Genomic DNA, 18147 nt, shown 5'->3' with positions numbered 1-18147 from the left:
GCTGTGCGTCCTCAGGTGCCGGTGCACCCTCTCTGGGCGGCTCCGCCCGCCAGAGGGAGGGCGGGAGATCCCTGCGGCAGCAAAGAGGGCGCCCCTTAGAAGTTTGCGCGGGGTGGGGTCCGCAGGCGGTGCCGGAGCGCCTGGTGTGTGTGGACCCGGATCTCCAGTCCAGGGAGGCCCCGGGGGGGCTGGGCCTCGAACCCCGCGCCCTGCAGCTGTGGGAATGCTCCGGCTCCCGGGGCTAATGGGGCGCTCTAATGAGCTGAGTGAGGGTGAACACCGGACAAGCCCTGGGGGCGTTTCGATGCCCCAGGTACACTTTGTGTGGGTTCCGACGGTCCCAGCACCCCTCCAACCCCACCTGCCCCGTGCTGGGTCTCCCTGGGCTCCGAGTTCCACTGGCTAAGCCTCACTCGCCCTGAGCCTCACTTCTCATGTGGCGAATGCGCACAGCTTGGCTCAGGCTTCCAGGAGACTCAGAGCTGGCCCTGAGCCAGGTCCTTCCCCACGGTCCCCGAGGGACACCCATGACTGAGAGGCCAGCTGCCCTGTCCCGTTTTTTTTTGTAGCCCAGACAGGGAAAGACGCAGAGGCGAGAGAGTGTTGAGACCTGAGATGGGGGACACCCTGGGCAGAGGGGGCGCCCAGAGGAGGCGCCTGAACAAGCGCGGCGGGGCTGAGAAGCCTGAGCTGAGACCGGAAGGGTGAGGAGGCCTGGCCAGGGATGCGGGAAGGGTGCTCCCCACCGAGGCAGCGGCCTAGGCAAAGGCTCAGAGAGGACCGAGGTGCTGAATGATGGAGGGATGGATGGAGGGCCCCCTGCTGAGATGCACATTCCCGGAGATCAAAGGAGTGACCTTGAACTAGTGGTGGGAAGGTTCTGGGCTCTGTGCAGGTCTGGTGTCCGCCCGCATCCCTGTTAACTGCCCCGAGACCGTGCTCGGAGCTCTCAGAGCAGCTGGGCCCTCCAGTGCATGCTTAGAGCTAGAACGCGCAGTCAGTCAACAAGCACTCATTGAGCCACTCACTGGGTGGGCATTGTGTGCCATCTGGCTACTGGGGCAGGAGGGGGCAGCAGGGAGGCCCAGAGAAGGTGGGTGCGGAGGTCCCAGGAGGGGCGATGGGGGCCCTGGGGGTGGGCAGCAGTGGAGGTAGAGTCCTTCGTCTTGGGGGACCAGCTGTAATGGAAGGAGAGGCGACCTCGGCTTGCTGGCTGGGAGACAGGTGAACGTGGGGCTGTTGCAGAACTGGGGACACCAGGGGAGGACACGCAGCCAGTGGCTGGACCTTCGGAGCCCGGGGAGGGGGCAGCTGATGTAGTAGGAGGTGACGATCTGGAGCGGGCAGAGTAATGGACAAGGTCCGGAGACACCCAGGTGCCTGGTGTGACCTCGGCCCCTCCCCCGATAGCCTCACCAGCATGGGCAGCCTGGCCGGCCGCGAGAACCTTGAAGAGGAGAAGAACTCAGGTCATATTCCAGGCTGGGCGTGGGGCACAGGGTGTGTGGGGGCTGAAAGGTGCGGGCTGGGGAGGCCACCCCTACCCCGATCGACAGGCCCAGTGGGGGTTCCTGCTGGCTTACGAACAGCCCCAAACTCCACGAGCGAATGCTGGACTCAGGAGTCGGGGGCTGCGGACCCAAAATGCCTGGGCTGGGCATGCAGCCCCGCACCCCTGGGGGCTGGGCCCCAGGCCTCAGTTTACCTCCCCTCAGCAGAAGGAATGTGCACGAATGGGTCCCCAGGGCCGGTCCTCTGAGCCTAGGGCCTGGCCCTGGTGGTGTTTGTTTACCAGCTCCCACACCCCTGGCCGTGAGCCTGGAGTCCCCAGCGCCTGGGTTCCCCAGGGCCCCATTAGCCCTTCTCTGGGGGGTCGTTAGGTGGTGTTTGTCCGCGCCCCAGTGACACCCCGCTCTCTCGGCTCCAGTATTCACCTGGGAGGTGAAGGCCAACGACCGGGCCTACAACAATCAGTTTAAGGAGAAGATCTTCCTGTGTCTGTGGAGAAATAAGTACAAGGTGGGTACCCCGGCCCCCCTGCCCTCTCCTCCCGCCTCCCACCGGCCTCCCTGCCCCCAGTTTTAAGGACGAACAAATCATCATTTTGGTGAGAGTTTTCTGTCTCCTCGGCCCCACCCCAGTGCCCATTAAAATAAGTTAATGCGAAACCTTCAAAGTATGACGTGTCCATCAGGCTCTGCCTAAAAAATCTCCTTGCGTGTGTCACTTTGGGGAATACCGAGGCCACAGCCCTGCTCGGTGAGCCTCTGCACCCAGTAGGGGCTGGGTTGCTGCTGGCTCGAGGCCTTGCCCTCAGCGGGTGCTCGGTTAAAGCTGGTCGTGGCTGGAGGGCATGGCAAGGCCCGGCGGGGCAGGGCGGGCAGGAGACCTCTGGCCTGGACGGCACCTTGACCCAGGCTCTCTTTCTAGGACAACATCATCCACACGGCCAAGTACAACTTCTTCTCCTTCCTGCCCTTGAACTTGTATGAGCAGTTCCACTGCATGTCCAACCTCTACTTCCTTCTGATCATCATCCTGCAGGTGGGCCGGAGCAAGGGCGGCCTCAGGGGTCAGCGCTTGTGCACACACCACTCCTTTGGCCCGCTGGAGTCGCCTCCAGGAAGCCCTCTGTAGATACACAAACGTTTAAGCGTGTGTTTGTGTCCGGTTGGGGGTCAGTGTCCAGCTTCTCATGGCTGTGTCCCCACTGCCCAGCCCGAGACCTGGCACACAGGGGGTGCTCAATATATGTTACGTGATGAAGGTGCGTGGGTGGCTCCCCCAGGTCTGAGGAGGACGCGTCCCTCCCCAAGAGGAGCGGCCTCAGCAACGCGACCCCCTCTGCTTTCATACATTCATCCAATAAACATCGAGCACCTACCGCGTGCTGGACACGGGACCCGGCAGTGGCCCTGATGCCCACTGTCATCAGTGGGGTCCGGTGATGGTCTGGGGTTCACTTGGAGCTCGGGCCTGAAGGGCGACAGGGAGGAACAGGGTTCCTGGGAGGGGACAGTAAAGCCAGGCTCTGAGGGGGGAACAAGCGTGGGATGGGTAGGGCTTCCTGGAGGAGGTGCCACAGGGGCTGGGCATGGGCGGAAGACCCGTTCGCGAGGGAGAGGACCTAGAGGGGCCGTTGTCCCAAGGTGTGTGGGGGCGGGCGGCCGGCAGGTGGGACCCAGGATGCCGGGCTGGGGGAATCAGACAACGCTACGATCTACGCGGCCAGGCCTATATTACGGCCAATGCTCCGAAATTTGCGGATCAAATCACAGCTTCATACCAATTGCTGCCTTGGTTCACCCTGTTCATTCCGCTCGTGTCCCTCCTCGTCATCCGGGCCACCCGAGACCTGGTGGACGACATCGTAAGTAGGGTGGGGGCTGGGGGCGTGGGGGCAGGGCGGGGTCCTTGTCTTGCTGCCACGAGGGACAGGTGCCCTGTGGCTCTTTGGTCTTGTCTTGGTGGCCAAACCGGGCGACAGGTGGAATCTGCCAGCCTCGTGCTGCCGACAGCAGCCCACCACCCCCGGGTCCCATGGCGGGTGTGGGCTCACGAGCTGGGGGGGCCCCCCGTGTGAGCCGGAGCCGGGCTCTGCACCCGGGCAGTGCGGGGGCAGGTCGGGGCACGGCTGGGGGCGGGGCCACCCCTGAGCCCCTTCCGTCTGACTCAGGGCCGACACAGGAGTGACAAGACCATCAACAACAGGCCCTGTCGCATGCTGGTGGGGAAGAGGTGAGGCTTGGGTGTGGCCCCTGGGGGCCCATCCCAAGGAAGCCGTTGGGAGGACTTTGCAGGTTGGGGTGCCCAGCCAAGCTCCCGGAGCCTTCCATGCCCCAGACATCCAGGCCGAGTCTGGCATTTGACAGGGACTCAGCCAGCATTTATGCGATGCCTGCTGTCTACCAGGCCTGGATTAGGCCCTGCGGTAGGTCAGAGGCTGAAGACCCCGTTGTTAACCCTCACCAGGCTGAGAGTTCATCTTGGGGAAGGTCTGAGGGCCTTGGACAGAGCCGGAAGCAGAAGGAGGGGGTGGGGTCAGGCACCCCCTGGACGTCCTGTGTGGGCTGGCTCCCCAGCAAAGACCTACCTATCGGTGGGCCCGAGGGGGCATCTGCAGCTCCTGCCCCAGCTTGCTCTTCCAGACTGGGGGGGACATGGGGCTGGCGGTTCCAGGGCTGGGCCTGGTCGGGGCTCCCTTTCACGCCTGCTGCCTGTGCCCCCACAGCTTCTTGTGGAGGAAATGGAAGAACCTGTGTGTGGGGGACCTCGTCTGCCTGCACAAAGACAACATCGTCCCGGTGAGCCGGTGTCAGCTCAGCCCAGACCTCCCGCTCCCGGGGGTGGGCCGCCTTCCCGCCTGTCTTCCTCCTGTCCACCCTGCCATGGTGTCCCCTTCCTCCCACTGTCCCCCCCAGGCCGACATGCTCTTGCTGGCCAGCACGGAGCCCAGCAGCTTGTGCTACGTGGAGACAGCTGATATCGATGGGTGAGGCACGGGCCATCGCGACGGGTTTGGGGACCTGGGCTGCAGCGAGGCCTTCCTCAGCGGCCACAGAGAGTGGCTCCCCAGGTTGTCCGTCCTGGGAGCACTTTGGGGCGCCTGCAGTCTGGCAGGGGCAACAGCTTTAAACCAGACAAAGGGACCCACCTTCTTCACACCGGCATTTTCGGAGGCCCCACTGTGCGCCAGCGGTGGCCACCCCAAAAGCCAAGAGGCCTGGGCTCTGGCCTCGGCCTTTCGCAGATGCCATCGTGAGCTCGGCAGGGTGGCGTGCAGGCCGGGCCACCCCTCGGCCTCGGCCTTGTCCCTCTTTGGGCAGGTGGCGCGTAGTAGGGCCTTGGCAAAACGTTAGGGTGCGTCTGGAAGGGGCTGGGCACTGTCTGTCCGCACCTCTCACTCCAGTCTCTCCGTCACCAGGGAGACCAACTTGAAATTCAGACAGGCCCCGATGGTCACCCACCACGAGCTGACCAACGTAAGGAAGATGGCTTCCTTCCAAGGTGAGAGGCAGGAGTCCATCCGCCCATCGGCGCCTCTGCCCGCCCCTCCGTGCGACTTCACTGGGTTTGGGGGACAGCTCTGGGGTGTGCCGGGGGCATTGGGACAGCTTCTAACAGGCCGGCTTACCCCAGGCCTGTCCTATGTCCCCTGAATCCATGTAGCACTCAGGGCATTTTCTGTTATTGTTACAAAATGCTCTTTTATCAGGCGTTGCATTTTATTTTTAAAATGTGATCACATTAAAGCAAGTGTTTTTGGTTGTTTAATCAATAAGGCAGCCTACGTGTCCGGCCAGGGACGGGGACCTGACTCCCAGGGCCGTAACTACGAGGAAGGGGCGGCCTGGCTGGAGGATTGAGGGCAGGGGGGCAGCCCTCAGAGGCATGAAGGCCGGCTCAGGGCCCTGAGCCTGGGCAGAGCCAGCGCTGAGGCGTCCGGGGGGAGGCTGTGTAGCGGGGGAGATGGGGGCTGCCAGCAGGGTGAGTTTGGGGTGAGTTTGTGGGGCCTATGGGGGTGGCCAGAGCTGGAAGGCGACAGAATGTCCCCTCCGCCCCGCCCTGAGTGGGAGAGGGGTCGGCCGGGGATCCCAGACGCGCCCTCGGCTCCCAGACCGCCCTGTCGCCCCCAGGCAAGGTGGTGTGTGAGGAACCCAACAGCCGGATGCACCACTTTGTGGGGTGCCTGGAGTGGGACGGCAAGAAGTACCCCCTGGACAGCGGCCACATCCTCCTGCGTGGCTGCAAGATCCGCAACACGGACACCTGCTACGGCATGGTCCTCTACGCCGGTATGGCGGCTGGGTGACAGGTGCTGCCGGGTGGCGGGCCGGAACCCGCCGGGCCAGGCCTGGCGGCTGCACATCTGCCACCACGCACGTGGCTTCAGTGGGCCCTGGGTTCTCACACCGGAGACGACATGTTGAGCCAGCACCCGGGTGTGGCTGGGGAAGATGAGTGGGTGGAGGAGAGGGTGGGTGGACGGACGGACGGATGGATGGGTGAGTGGGTTGGTGGGCGGATGGGTGGGTGGACGGATGGACGGATGGATGGATGGATAGATGGGTGAGTGGTTGGTGGGTGGGTGGACGGATGGATGGATGGACGGATAGATGGATGGACGGACAGACGGGTGGATGGATGGATGGATGGACGGACGGACGGATGGATGGGTGGGTGGGGAGATGGGGGGACGGACGGACGGATGGACGAACGGATGGACGGACGAATGGATGGACAGATGGATGGACGGATGGATGGATGATGGATGGACGGATGGATGGATGGATGATGGATGGACGGACGGACAGACGGATGGACAGCCCCTGCCCCGGGAGGGGGGGACATGGAGGAGGGGAGGGACAGAGGGCCTCAGTTTCCCTTCCTACAAAATGTGCAGCCTGATCCTACAGACTGTTCTGTGGGCCAGTGAATCTCTTCTTACCATGTGATTTTTCTAAAATGTCTCTATAAAATAAATTTTGATCCTGATTTTTTTTTTTCAAACCAACGGGAGATGATTAAAATGCTCACCTACCCTCCACAAACATTGAATAATCTTTCTTTTTTTTTTTTGTCCAATCAACTTTATCTTTCTAAAAGTCATTGTAATGATAATTTTTAAAGTAGCCACAAAACCCAGAGAACCCTTAGGAGTTCCCCCTCCCCGTGGGACTGCCAGCTCCCTCCACCCCCAGCTCCCCTCCCCCATCCCGATGGCTGAGCTGGGGTAGAGGGCTTGCCACTGCGTGTTTGTCCTTTCGGCGAGTCCCCGGGGTGTGTTGGTTGCCACCCTGGGTCCCTGCACATGGTCCACTGTCTCCCGTCCGCTGTGCAGATCTTCCTGACCCTGATGCTGCTCTCCTCGATCTTGACCTTGTTCTTTTGGTACACGATGCCGGAATTGAAGGGCAAGCATCACTACACAGGCGAGAAGCGTGTATACAGCTTGGCCACCGAGACCATCCTCATTTTCTGGGCCTTCCTCATCCTGTTCAGCGTCATGGTGCCCATGGCCATGTTTGTCTTGTGAGTCCTTGGGGCCACTTGCCCGCCTTCCTCGGCTGGGAGCGCCGGGCAGCAGAGCGCCGGACGGTGGGCTGGCGTGTGACCACCGCCTGTTTGCAGAGCCGAGTTCATCTACCTGGGAAACAGCATCTTCATCAACTGGGACGTGCAGATGTACTATGAGCCAAGGGACAGGCCCGCCAAGGCCCGCAACACCAGCCTCGCCGACCAACTGGGCCAGGTGGAGTACATCTTCTCAGACAAGACCGGCACCCTCACCGAGAACATTATGACCTTCAAGAAGTGCTGCATTGATGGCATCATTTACGGTGGGGACCGGCCCCAGCGTGTCCCTTCTCTATGGGGACACACAGCAAGGACCGGCCATAGGGTGCAGGACAACCCCCATCCCGGGGGGGGGCTCTGATCCTCGGAGATCTGAGTGGGTCTCGGGGACATCTGCCCTGCCTCGTGCTCAGCCGCACCCCCAGCGCTCCCCCCCAAGATTGGAGCGGCGGAGCCACAGAGCCGCAGGCGGCGTCCGGTGTGAGAGCCGGCCGGCCATCCTGTAGAGGCCGGCGGGCCCATGTTCGCAGTTCCCCGGCAGCACCGTCTCTGTGGCGACTCAGCCCACCTCACGCCTGGCACAGTAGCGTTCCTCTGCTTTTCACAAACCTCGGATGAGGACGCCGCGGCCCGAGCTTCCCCGCACCGCCGCGGGCCGCGGAGTCACGCCCTGCTCCCGATTGTCGCGGGCCTTCCCCGCAGACGCTGGCTTTGCATTTCGCGGCATTCCCACGTGTCACGAGATGGTCTTCTTCGTTTGGCTTCCCCCAGCCCATTAGAAATGCGAACACCCTTCCTAGCTCACGGGCCACAGAGAGACGGGTGGTGGCGCAGGGAGCAGGGTGCCCCGCTAGAGCAGACGACCCAGCCGGGTAATGACTGGGTGTAGTGGGCAGTCGCCAGTATGAGGAGCAGAAACGTGCCTGACTCTCAGCCAGGGTCTGGGGGGTGCGTGATAGGGACTGTGGGGCAGCGTTGGGGGGGTTTATGTGAAATCACCAAATTTTTCAAGTTAGGCGGCCAAGTCCACATTTTCAAAAACACCACAAACGAGATGGAACATAGCGGGCTGAGTCCCACTCTGGGCCGCTCTTCTGAGGTCCCCCGGGAGACATGGCCCCATGTTTCCCTCCTTTGTGCAAAAAGCAAAGCCGAGGCCGGGGTCCTCGGTTGCCCGGGGCATCGGGTCTGGGCCTGGCTTGTCCCGGTGGCCCCAGGAGGCCTGACGTTGGGGCGCGGGGGCCGTGGGACCCCGAACGGTCCTGGAGAGCTGAGCCTGAAGCAGCGTCTTTCCCCAGGCCCGGACGAGGAGGAGATTCCACGTAAGGTGAGTGCTGGCCGCCCCGCAGCACTGGACGGTGGTGGGGGCCGGGCAGGGACCTGCCTGGAACCGGCCTGTCCCGCTCCCAGGAGAACCCCTACATCTGGAACAAATTCGCCGACGGGAAGCTGCTTTTCCGAAACCTGAAGCTCATGGGCGCTGTGCTGGACAGGAAGGACAGGATGGTGCAGGAGTTCTGGCGCCTGCTGGCCATCTGCCACACGGTCATGGCGCAGGAGAAAGACAGTGAGCGGCCGCCTGGGTCCTTCCATGCAGCGCCCCCCGGGGCACCCACCAAGGGCCCCTGACAAGCCCCGCCTCTCCTGGACCTGGAGGGCATCCGGTCCCAGGGCTCGAGCAGCACTGTCCCTGAGCTGGGAGGGGAAGGTCATCTAAGCCACAACCCAAGCGCCCACATAACTTTGTGGGGCTTAGAGGTTGTACTGGCCTGAGAGGCCAGTGTCTTGTCAACATCTGGTGAACCTCTGCTGTGTCCACGTCCCCCGGGGCTACAGAGGTGGGTGGCGGGTCCCCGGAAGATGGCAGGCTCTCAGCGAACGCGCCTCCCGCCCCGCGGTCCCCTCACTCACCAGACAAGCTGGTGTACCAGGCGGCCTCCCCGGACGAGGAGGCGCTGGTCACAGCCGCCCGGAACTTCGGCTACGTGTTCCTGGCACGCACGCAGGACAGCATCACGGTGGTGGAGCTGGGGGAGGAGCGGGTGTACCAGGTGCTGGCCATCATGGACTTCAACAGCATCCGGAAGCGGATGTCGGTGCTGGGTGAGCGCAGGCCTGGCTCCGGGCGGGCAGAGGGCGGAGGGCGGAGGGGGGGTCACGCGCTGCAGCCAGGCCCCTCCCTGTGCAGTCAGGGACCCCGAGGGCTCCATCTACCTCTACACCAAAGGCGCTGACATCGTCATCTTTGATCTCTTGTGCAAGAAGGCCTTGACGGAGTGGAAGACGGAGGAGGCCCTAGCAGTAAGTCCCAGTGGGGAGGGAGGGAGAGAGGATGGAGGGGGACAGTGTGCGGAGAAATGGCCTCAGGTACTCGGGGTGGTCATGGACGGTTGTCCAGGCTGCGCACTGCACAAAGTCCCCCCACCTCGCCGCCGCCAACCCCGATGAAGAGGAGCTGAGCTCCAAGCTACACCCACCTAGAGGGGGCGGCTTTTTCTAAGTCCCACAAGGACAGACACCCTGTGGTTGGCTTTGGCCCCGGCCACCACCACCCTCTCCCAGCCACACCTGGGTTCCAAGACACACTCAGCCCCCCTGCCCCAGATCTCTCGTCTCCATGAGTTCTGAGGCTATGTTTCCGTCTCCTGCCGGCCTCTCTAGACTGGTCTCTCTTTGCCCCCTGGGGGTCCCCCGGGATCCCAGTTTCTGGCTTGCAGTTTCCTCCGTGCTCAGGTGATGCCCCAGGACCTCTGACCTCTGCACGCACCGTTCTCTCTGCTCAGGTGTCTTCCTCCAGTCTGTCACTCAGGAGGTCTTGGTCCTCAGGGCTCCATCACGAGGTCCCCGCCTCCAGGGGGACTTTCCTGCCTGACCCTATCATCGGGCTGATGTGTCAGGCCAGGCTCCCCAGCGCTGGCCCGGTCTAGACCCTGTGGGGCTCCCCCAAGGGCTTTGCTGGGCCCCAGCATCGCTTAGCACAGGAGCCAGAGGGATTCTGCAAGGAATGCCTCGTACCCTTCCCTTGGGACCTCCAGAGTGCCCTGCTCCGCCAGGAATCTGCCAGGAGGGGGCGTCGGGGCTGCTCCCTGACTAAGAACTGGGGAAGGGGCTTGGCAGGATGGCTTGGCTCAAGCACCCCCTGGAGTGGGTAGGGAAACTGAGGCACCCATGGAGCAAAGTCCCGTCTGGAGCTCCTGGTGGCCTGAGAGCCTGCGTCACGTCCATGCCTGGCCTCCGAGGCCCACCTCCAGTCGTGGACAGAAGTGAGGCTGGAGGCCTGGAGGGAAGTAGGGAGCCACACTGGGCACCTTCTCTGGGGCCACCCGGCCCCTAGGGAGTCTCTGGGGTGAGCAAGCTCTGCATCCTCCTGGGGCCTAGAAACAGGGACCTTCAGAGTTCTTCCTGTCCTCTCTCCCCCATAGCCCCTTGAGAAATGGGGCACAGTGGGGTAAAGACATTCCTGGGCCCAGGGGTCAGAGGGAGGGGACTGGGGCTGTGGGCGCCCTGGCTGGGCCGGGAGTGGCTGCACTGAGGGTCTTCAGGGAAGTGAGAAATGGTGGGTCACCGCAGTGCGGAGGTCTGGAGGCAGAATGGACCTGGGCTGGGGGCTGATTTAGAGCTGATTGGGGCAGGGTGGCATGTGATCCCAGCCCCTCTGGGGAGGGTGGACTGTGGGTGGTAGGGAGGTTCAGGGAGCCCAGGCAGAGGGAGAAGGTCTGGGAGGAGTGCCCAGGCAGGCATGGTGGTGACGGGGGGGTGCCTGTCCGCCTGCCCGGCCGGCCCCCAGTCCTTTGCCCAGGAGACCCTGCGCACGCTGTGCCTGGCCTACAAGAAGGTGGATGAGGATGCATACAAGGTCTGGCACCAGCGGCACCAGGAGGCCAGCATCCTGCTTCAGAACCGGGCCCATGCCCTACACCAGCTGTATGAGGAGATGGAGCAGAACCTCCAGGTGGGCGCGCTGTGGGGCGGCGGGTCCCAGCATCCCAGCTCCAGCCCTGCAGGCCCCAGATGCCCCACGCCTGCCAGGGTAGCTGGGTCCCTGCTCAGCCTGCTCTCTGCCTCACCCCCAGCTGCTGGGAGCCACAGCCATCGAAGACAGGCTCCAGGATGGTGTCCCCGAAACCATCCAGTGTCTTAAGCAAGGGAACATCAAAGTATGGGTACTCACAGGAGACAAGCAAGGTGGGTGCTGGGGCGGCCGCCCTCAGCAGCAAGAGAAGGCAGATGGGTGGCTCACGTGTGCTGGCTGCCACCGTCAGCCTGTCCTACTTGTCGGGTTCGGCACTGCCCCCTCCCCACACTTTGCCCCCGGGAACGGAGATACAGAACAGTTAGAATGACCGAGGTCCTCCAGGCACCTCCCTCAGGCTGGTGGCACCGTGGGCAGGGGCTCTTGCTGCCCTCGTGTCATAGATGAGCCCAGCTTGGGGGCGGAGCTGGCATGGAACCTCAGATCCTGTCGCCCTAGAGCCCTGACTGTCCCCTACTCCCCCACGGGTGCCAGCAGGGCCACATTAGCACTCCTGTGGGCGCGAGGCACGTTCCTACCAAGTGTTTCAAACTGCATTTTCCAGGAGTGTTGGTATAAAGACAAATGTCCAGGCTGGATTATAGTCACTTTTTTTGAAAGTGCTCCTGGGCCCTAGGCACATGTCTAATGATCCCTCGGCCCTGGCCCCAGACTCACCTCCCTCCAGCAGCCCCTCCCCAGCCAGCCAGAGTGCAGGCCCCTCTGCCCAGAGCTACAGCCAAAGTCTCAGGACTGGCTCTCATTGGCCAGCCTGGGTCACATGCCCTCCTCTGAACCAATCGTGGTTCCCAGGGCGTGTGGCCTCCTGCTGTGATTGGCTGTGGCTTGGTTCTATGCGACAGGGTGGGTGTGGCCCCCGGGGTTGGGGGGGTGGGTGGCCACTGCGCAGATGCTGAGCTGGGCTGGTTTGCAGAGACCGCGGTGAACATCGGCTTTGCTTGCCGGTTGCTCTCGGAGGACATGCTCATCCTGGAGGAGAAGGAGATAGTGTAAGGACAGAGGTGGGGGCTGGTGAGCTGGCGGGGGCAGGCTGTGGCCCCGGGGGTCTGCAGGGTGTCCTGGGGCGGCACAGCTGGGGAGGGCTGGAAGGAAGCCGGTGCCGGTGGCTGAGCCCCGGCTGGGTTCCCGCAGTCGGATCCTGGAGGCCTACGGGGAGAGCAACAACAACCTGCTGGGTGACAAGGACAGTCTGAAGAACCTGTTCCTGCCCCAGGTCAAGACGGCCATGGTCATCAACGGGGAGTTCCTGGTCAGTGTCAGCTCAGGGCTGGCTCCGCCCAGGGGCCCGGGGGCCGGGGGTGGGGGTGGGGGGGCGCTGGGAGGAGCAGCAGCCCGGGGGTGGTGGGGTGGGCTGCTGGCAAAGCCGAGGCGAACACCAGGCCAAGAGTGGTTCTCGGAGGGACCTGAGCGATGCGGTCACCTCCGGCCTTGGGTTGGGACAGGAGTGGGGAGGAGCGGTCTGCTGGGGCCGTTCACGGGGGCGGGCTGGGGTGCAGGCAGAGTGATGCGCCCCCTTTGCCCGCCCCTCCCATCCCCACTCCCCCCTCACCGGCCAGGACCAGCTGCTGCTGTCCCTTCACAAGGAGCCACGGGCGCTGGTCCAGAACGTCAGCACGGATTTGGAGTCCTGGCAGGGGGCGGAGGAGCAGACGCCGGACTTCCCGAAGGCCAGGCGCGTCTCTCCGCTGTGGCAGTCCCTCCGCATCCAGCTGAGGAGCGCGAAGGGCAAGGGCGCCGGCAGCGGCGAGACCCCTGACGTGCAGCGGGAGCAGGCCTTCGTGGAGCTGGCCTCCAGGTGCCAAGCGGTCATCTGCTGCCGGGTGACGCCCAAGCAGAAGGCCTTGATCGTGGCGCTGGTCAAGAAATACCGGGACGTGGTGACTCTGGCCATCGGGGACGGCGCCAATGACGTCAACATGATCAAGAGTGGGTGGCGGGCGCCAGGCGGGGGCGGCCCGCGGCAGGCTGGGGTGGCCGGGGGCTGACGGGCCGCGTGTGTGCCCCGCAGCTGCGGACGTCGGCGTGGGGCTGGCGGGCCAGGAGGGCATGCAGGCGGTGCACAGCAGCGACTACGTGCTGGCCCAGTTCTGCTTCCTACGGCGGCTGCTGCTGGTGCACGGGCGCTGGTCCTACATGCGCATCTGCAAGTTCCTGCGCTACTTCATCTACAAGACGGTGGCCAGCATGATGGTCCAGATCTGGTTCGCCTTCTACAACGGCTTCACCGCCCAGGTGCGCCGGTCGCCGCGGCCTTTGGGGGGTGCCCGTCTTTCCCACGGGGACCTCAGGGCGGGGCTTGCCAGGTAAGGGAGGGCGTGGTCCCCGCTCAGCTCTGTGCCCATCGAGGTCAGATTTGCACCCTGAAGCCAGCGCAGGGCAGATGCCCCCCCTCCAAGGCACGTCTTCTAGGGGCGAAAGGGAGCGAGACCCCAGAGAAGACAGGGCGGACGGGGGCTGGGTCCCTGACTTCAAGACTCTCGAGAGTGTCACGGTGAAGACCAGACGTGCCCTCGGGAGCCCCAGGAAAGTCATAGGGTGATGATGTCTGAAAACAGACGGCCGCGAAAGGGAGTTGAACCCCCCTCCCTGACACCCAGGCCCTTGGGAAGGAAACCCTGATAAACACCCACGGCACGTTTCACGGTTGTATTTCCAGATACCTTACGATTTCCCCACTCCCTCTGGGGTGGGCGTCGCCGGGGCGGAGACACCGCTGTGTCCTCCCAGTCGGTCCGCACCTGCCGTCTCACGGGCCGCTTTTTTGCCCCTCGGCCCCTTCCCGCCCTCGGCGGGGGCAGCGTCCAACCCCTTTGCGTTCGTTAACGGGCACTCCGTAGGGAGGAACCATTCTTTTCCTCTGCCCCCGATTCCTTTATGCAGCTCTTTATTTTCGTCACCGTGGACTCGTGGCTAGTTATTTATCGTATTGCACATTTCGTGGCTCCGGTTGTCCCGATGTGTCCCTTCGACAGGCGCTGGCTCTTCCCCGAGCACGCCTTCCCTTTCCGGCACTGTGGGGGCCCCACACGTGTGTCGTTAGTTCCCTGCCGCGACCCCGGGGGTGGCCGTCCCCGCGAGGAGCCCCGGTTCCGCGCGTTAGAGAATAATGGTGCTTAGCCACCAAGAGCCCAGTGCCGGGTGTGCTCATCGCTACTGGGGTGCTCTGCCCCCCCTCAGCGGACAGAGCGAGGGAATGGGCACGCCGTCCCTGTGTCTGTGTCTATCCGTCCGTCTGTCTCGTGTGTATTAAAAACCGAGTTCACACCGATACTTCTGATGCCAGCCCCACGGAACAGGGCCCAGCTTAGCCTTTCCCGGGTACTCATTTATGATGCTTTTCTCCAGCACCGGGAAGCTGGATTCCTGTGGAATTCTGGAGTGTTACTTATTTGTGCTCATGACATGGTTTTTGGGACTGAAACCCCGTATGCTTTTAACTGGACTGGGTCCACCCTTCGAGAAGGGGGTTGGACTACTCATCCGCGGGGTCCCTTTCGGCTCTCGTGCCCATCGGTGACTCCCCAAAGCTAAAATGACCACACACACACACACACACACACACAAAACATTCTCTATCCGTTTCTCCTCCTGTGGCTCTTTATTGAAGCCGTCCAGTTTGCACAGACTCGCAGGAGCTGTCTGAAACGGATCAGCCACTGCCGCTTCTGCTCCCGCCTTTATGCCCTGGTCTTAGCCCCAACCTTGATGGCAACGTGATTTTCTGAGCGTCCTGCCCAGGCGCTGAGGGGCTCGGGGATCTCCCGCTGCTTGGCGGCCGAGGGCTGCCCACTGACCGGCCCTCCCTCCGCAGCCCCTGTACGAAGGCTGGTTCCTGGCTCTCTACAACCTGCTGTACACCACCCTCCCCGTCCTCTACATTGGGCTCTTCGAGCAGGTGAGAAGGCTGAGCGCCCACCTCCTCCCCGTGGGTGCTCTTGTCTCTGCCCCCTTCTCGGCTGGGGTCCTGGGTGCAGCAGGGACTGGGAGACCCCGCAGCCCTGGAGGGCAGTTCAGCACCACGCCCCTGCCCATCACTGTGTCACTTACCCCCAGAACTCACCCCGCAGGACCTGAGCGCCAAGCAGAGCCTGGAGCTGCCTGAGCTCTACGTCCACGGCCAGCAGGACCGGCTCTTCAACTACTGGGTCTTCTTCCAGGCCGTCGCCCATGGCATGGCCACCTCTCTGGTCAACTTCTTCGTGACTCTCTGGGTGAGCCGTGACACGGCGGGGCCGCTCAGCTTCAGTGACTACCAGTCTTTTGCCGAGGTCGTGGCCCTCTCGTGCCTGCTGTCCATCACGGTGGAGGTAGGCGGGGCCTCGGACCGGGCCTTGGGGGCTGCACCACCTGGTAACCTAGCCGGGAGGCCTTAGCAGCGGACCCCTGGGGCCGGGCCCCCACCCTTCCCCGCGGAGCCTGGGGATCCCCAGCGCAGCTTCCCCCTCCCCCTCACCCCCCATTCAGGTCATTCTCATCATCAAGTACTGGACGGTCCTGTGCGTGCTCGCCATTTCCCTCAGCCTCTGCCTGTACATGGTCATAACGTGGGCCAGCCAGAGCTTCTGGCTCTTCAGAGCCTCGCCCTTGGCCTTTCCGTTTCTGTGTGAGCCCCCAGTGGGGGAGGAGGGGGACGGGGAGGCTGGCCCTGGGGACGGGTGGGGCCTGGGTCCTTGGGGAATTTGCATGGAGGCATCCTGGAGGTGTCGGGAGGGGAAGAGGTAGGTGTCGGGGGGAGGGGAAGAGGTAGGTGTCGGGAGGAGGGGACACCGCGCAGGCTCTGGGGAGGCCCCAGCCCCAGGCTGAGCCGTGACCCTGCCCCGTCACCAGACGCGAACCGCAACGTGGTGTCCCAGCCGTCTGCCTTGTGTGGTCCTGTTCCTTGAACACCCTGCCCGTATTAGCCTTTCGTATCATTTACCAAGCTCTCAAGAAGCCACATCCCAAGGTGAAGGAAGCTGGGGTCCCCACTGCCCCTTCATGGAACCCCAGCCTATGCAGGGAACAGGTACTCCGAGGAGACATGGGACTGGAGGCAGGGATGGAGACCCAGACGGACACCCCATGCCCCCAGGGAGCCATCCTTCCTGGGGTAGAGAAGGCTAGACCGGTTCCGGCACTGATATCATTGGGCTTCCACCAGGAATGGTCAAGGACGTGGGGGTCGAGATGACAGAAATGACCCGGAAATGGTTTAGGTGAAGGGGAGAGCTTAGAAACACTCTTAGTGTCCATCGACGAACGGTGGGCAGACACAGTACGGTCCGTCCACACGGTGAAATATTACTCAGCCTCGAAACGGACGTCCTGACACCTGCTACGACATGGATGGACCCGGGGGACATAAGCCAGACACAGAGGGACACGTCCTGTGTGATCCCACTCACCGGAGGTCCCCAGAGGAATCAGATTCAGAGACAGAGAGTAGACAGTGGAGCCAGGGACGGGGGGGAGAGTAGCGAGTGTGTAACGGGGACAGGGTGTCCGTGTGGGACGATGAGAAAGTCCTGGAGGTGGACGGTGGGGACGGCTGCACGACACGTGAATGTGCTTAAGGCCACCGAGCTGTGCCCTTACGAATGGTTAAAATGGTCAATTTTACGTTGTCGATTTTACCGCAATACAAAAAGGTGGGGGCACTTCCTGGCTCGGGGTCTCCAAAACCTCGAAGGACCAGATGCAGCTGGGAGGGGCTTCAGAATTGACTGGAACAGCGGACGGGACATGGCCACAAATCCTGCCCGGGTTCTGCCACACAGGCTGGACTCGTGGCTGCCCCACGGTTTACCTCTCCGGGCTTTGCCACCAGAGGGAGCTTAAGGCACCCGGTGGCTGGTCACAGTCAGGTCCCAGGGAGCACTCTAGCTGGGTGAAGAGCCTGGTCGATAAGTGGCGGCGCGGGGCTCTGGATGGCCCCTCTGGGAGCGGGTGGCCCACGAGCCGCGGGCACAGTGTGGGAGCCTGACAAGGCCTGCCGGCCCCTTGCTCTGCAGGAGAAGGCGGAGGCGGAGGCGGAGATCCCGTCGCAGGAAATCATCACCGTGGATACTCAGCCCTATCTGCATCGGGGGTCCCGGAGCCGGCGCTCCAGCTACGCCTTCTCCCACCGCGAGGGCTACGCGGACCTCATCACGCAGGGCACGATCCTTCGGAGGTCCCCGGCGATCAACAGCGACATCCTGGCAGATCACACGTTCCTGCCCGATGAAGAATTGGTTCTGAACATCACCAAGTCGCCCTGGTACCGTAGGAGGATGTCGTTCCTGGTGAGGACGCTCCGGCTCCAGGAGAAGGTGTCCTCCGAAGAGGTGCCTTCCACCTCCACCGCGAGCTCCTCCCTGACCATGGAAGGGAAGACCTCGGGCACCAAGAGCACGACCCCCTCCACGAACGTGCCATCCACGTCGTCCCTCGAGAAGCTGTCAGCGAAGCAGGTGCCGCCGTATTCTCCCGAGGGTCTGCCACCCACCACGGAGAGGCCACCGTCACCCAGAGAGAGCCAGCCACTGCCTTCGTACCAGTCGTCTTTAGAGAACCGGCCAGCATCCCTGGAGGAGAAGAAGACCTTTTGGAAGATGTCGCTGCTGTCCTGGAAAAGCTGGCAAAAGGAGTCCCACTCCTTCGAGGCGGGGACGGCGCCGCCTCCCAACGAGACACAGACAGCCTGCGCTGCGGCGGAAACTCTGCCCCCGAGCAGGGTGGGGTCACCCACATGCGAGCAGGCGACGGAGGTGGAGCCCTCAGCCACCCAGGGGCCGCCAGCGCCTGGCGGGCAGCCAAGTGACACACCGCCTGGCACGGCAGCCCCCCCGCCTCCGCCTCGGGAGGGACAGTGACTGCCCAGGCCCAGTAAACGTCAACCTGCCGAGGACGAGGCTCCACATCCATTTCTTTTTCTAATAAACGGGGGTCCGTCTGACCTCCTGGGGGCTCACTGGCTGCGGGGCTTCCCTCTGTGCCTCCTGGTTTCAGAATCCAGGACACTGACCTCTAGTGGCCAGGTGGTGGAATTGCAGGGGAAGCTGGGCCTTGTGGGTGGG

General features: G+C 63.1%; 1 protein-coding gene across 1 annotated transcript; it reads left to right on the top strand.

Annotated features, from left to right (window-relative positions):
• Window positions 1-615: 615 nt before the first annotated feature.
• ATP8B3 (ATPase phospholipid transporting 8B3) lies at window positions 616-17943 on the top strand. Its single transcript, XM_015600425.1, is given in 29 exon segments — window positions 616-704; window positions 1411-1469; window positions 1928-2019; window positions 2431-2544; window positions 3233-3370; window positions 3677-3738; window positions 4232-4304; window positions 4422-4492; window positions 4925-5007; window positions 5637-5795; window positions 5919-5977; window positions 6842-7032; window positions 7132-7340; window positions 8295-8404; window positions 8488-8651; window positions 8987-9180; window positions 9266-9378; window positions 10865-11029; window positions 11151-11262; window positions 12024-12099; window positions 12242-12359; window positions 12667-13036; window positions 13119-13342; window positions 14922-15005; window positions 15178-15417; window positions 15575-15713; window positions 15938-15976; window positions 15979-16055; window positions 17107-17943. Coding segments are annotated over 29 exon segments (4461 nt in total).
• The last annotated feature ends 204 nt before the right edge of the window (window positions 17944-18147 follow it).

The sequence above is a fragment of the Pteropus alecto genome, unplaced genomic scaffold (assembly GCF_000325575.1).
Source record: "Pteropus alecto unplaced genomic scaffold, ASM32557v1 scaffold30, whole genome shotgun sequence".
In the NCBI taxonomy this organism is placed as follows: Eukaryota; Metazoa; Chordata; class Mammalia; order Chiroptera; family Pteropodidae; genus Pteropus; species Pteropus alecto.
This window is presented reverse-complemented; position numbering and strand designations above follow the sequence as displayed.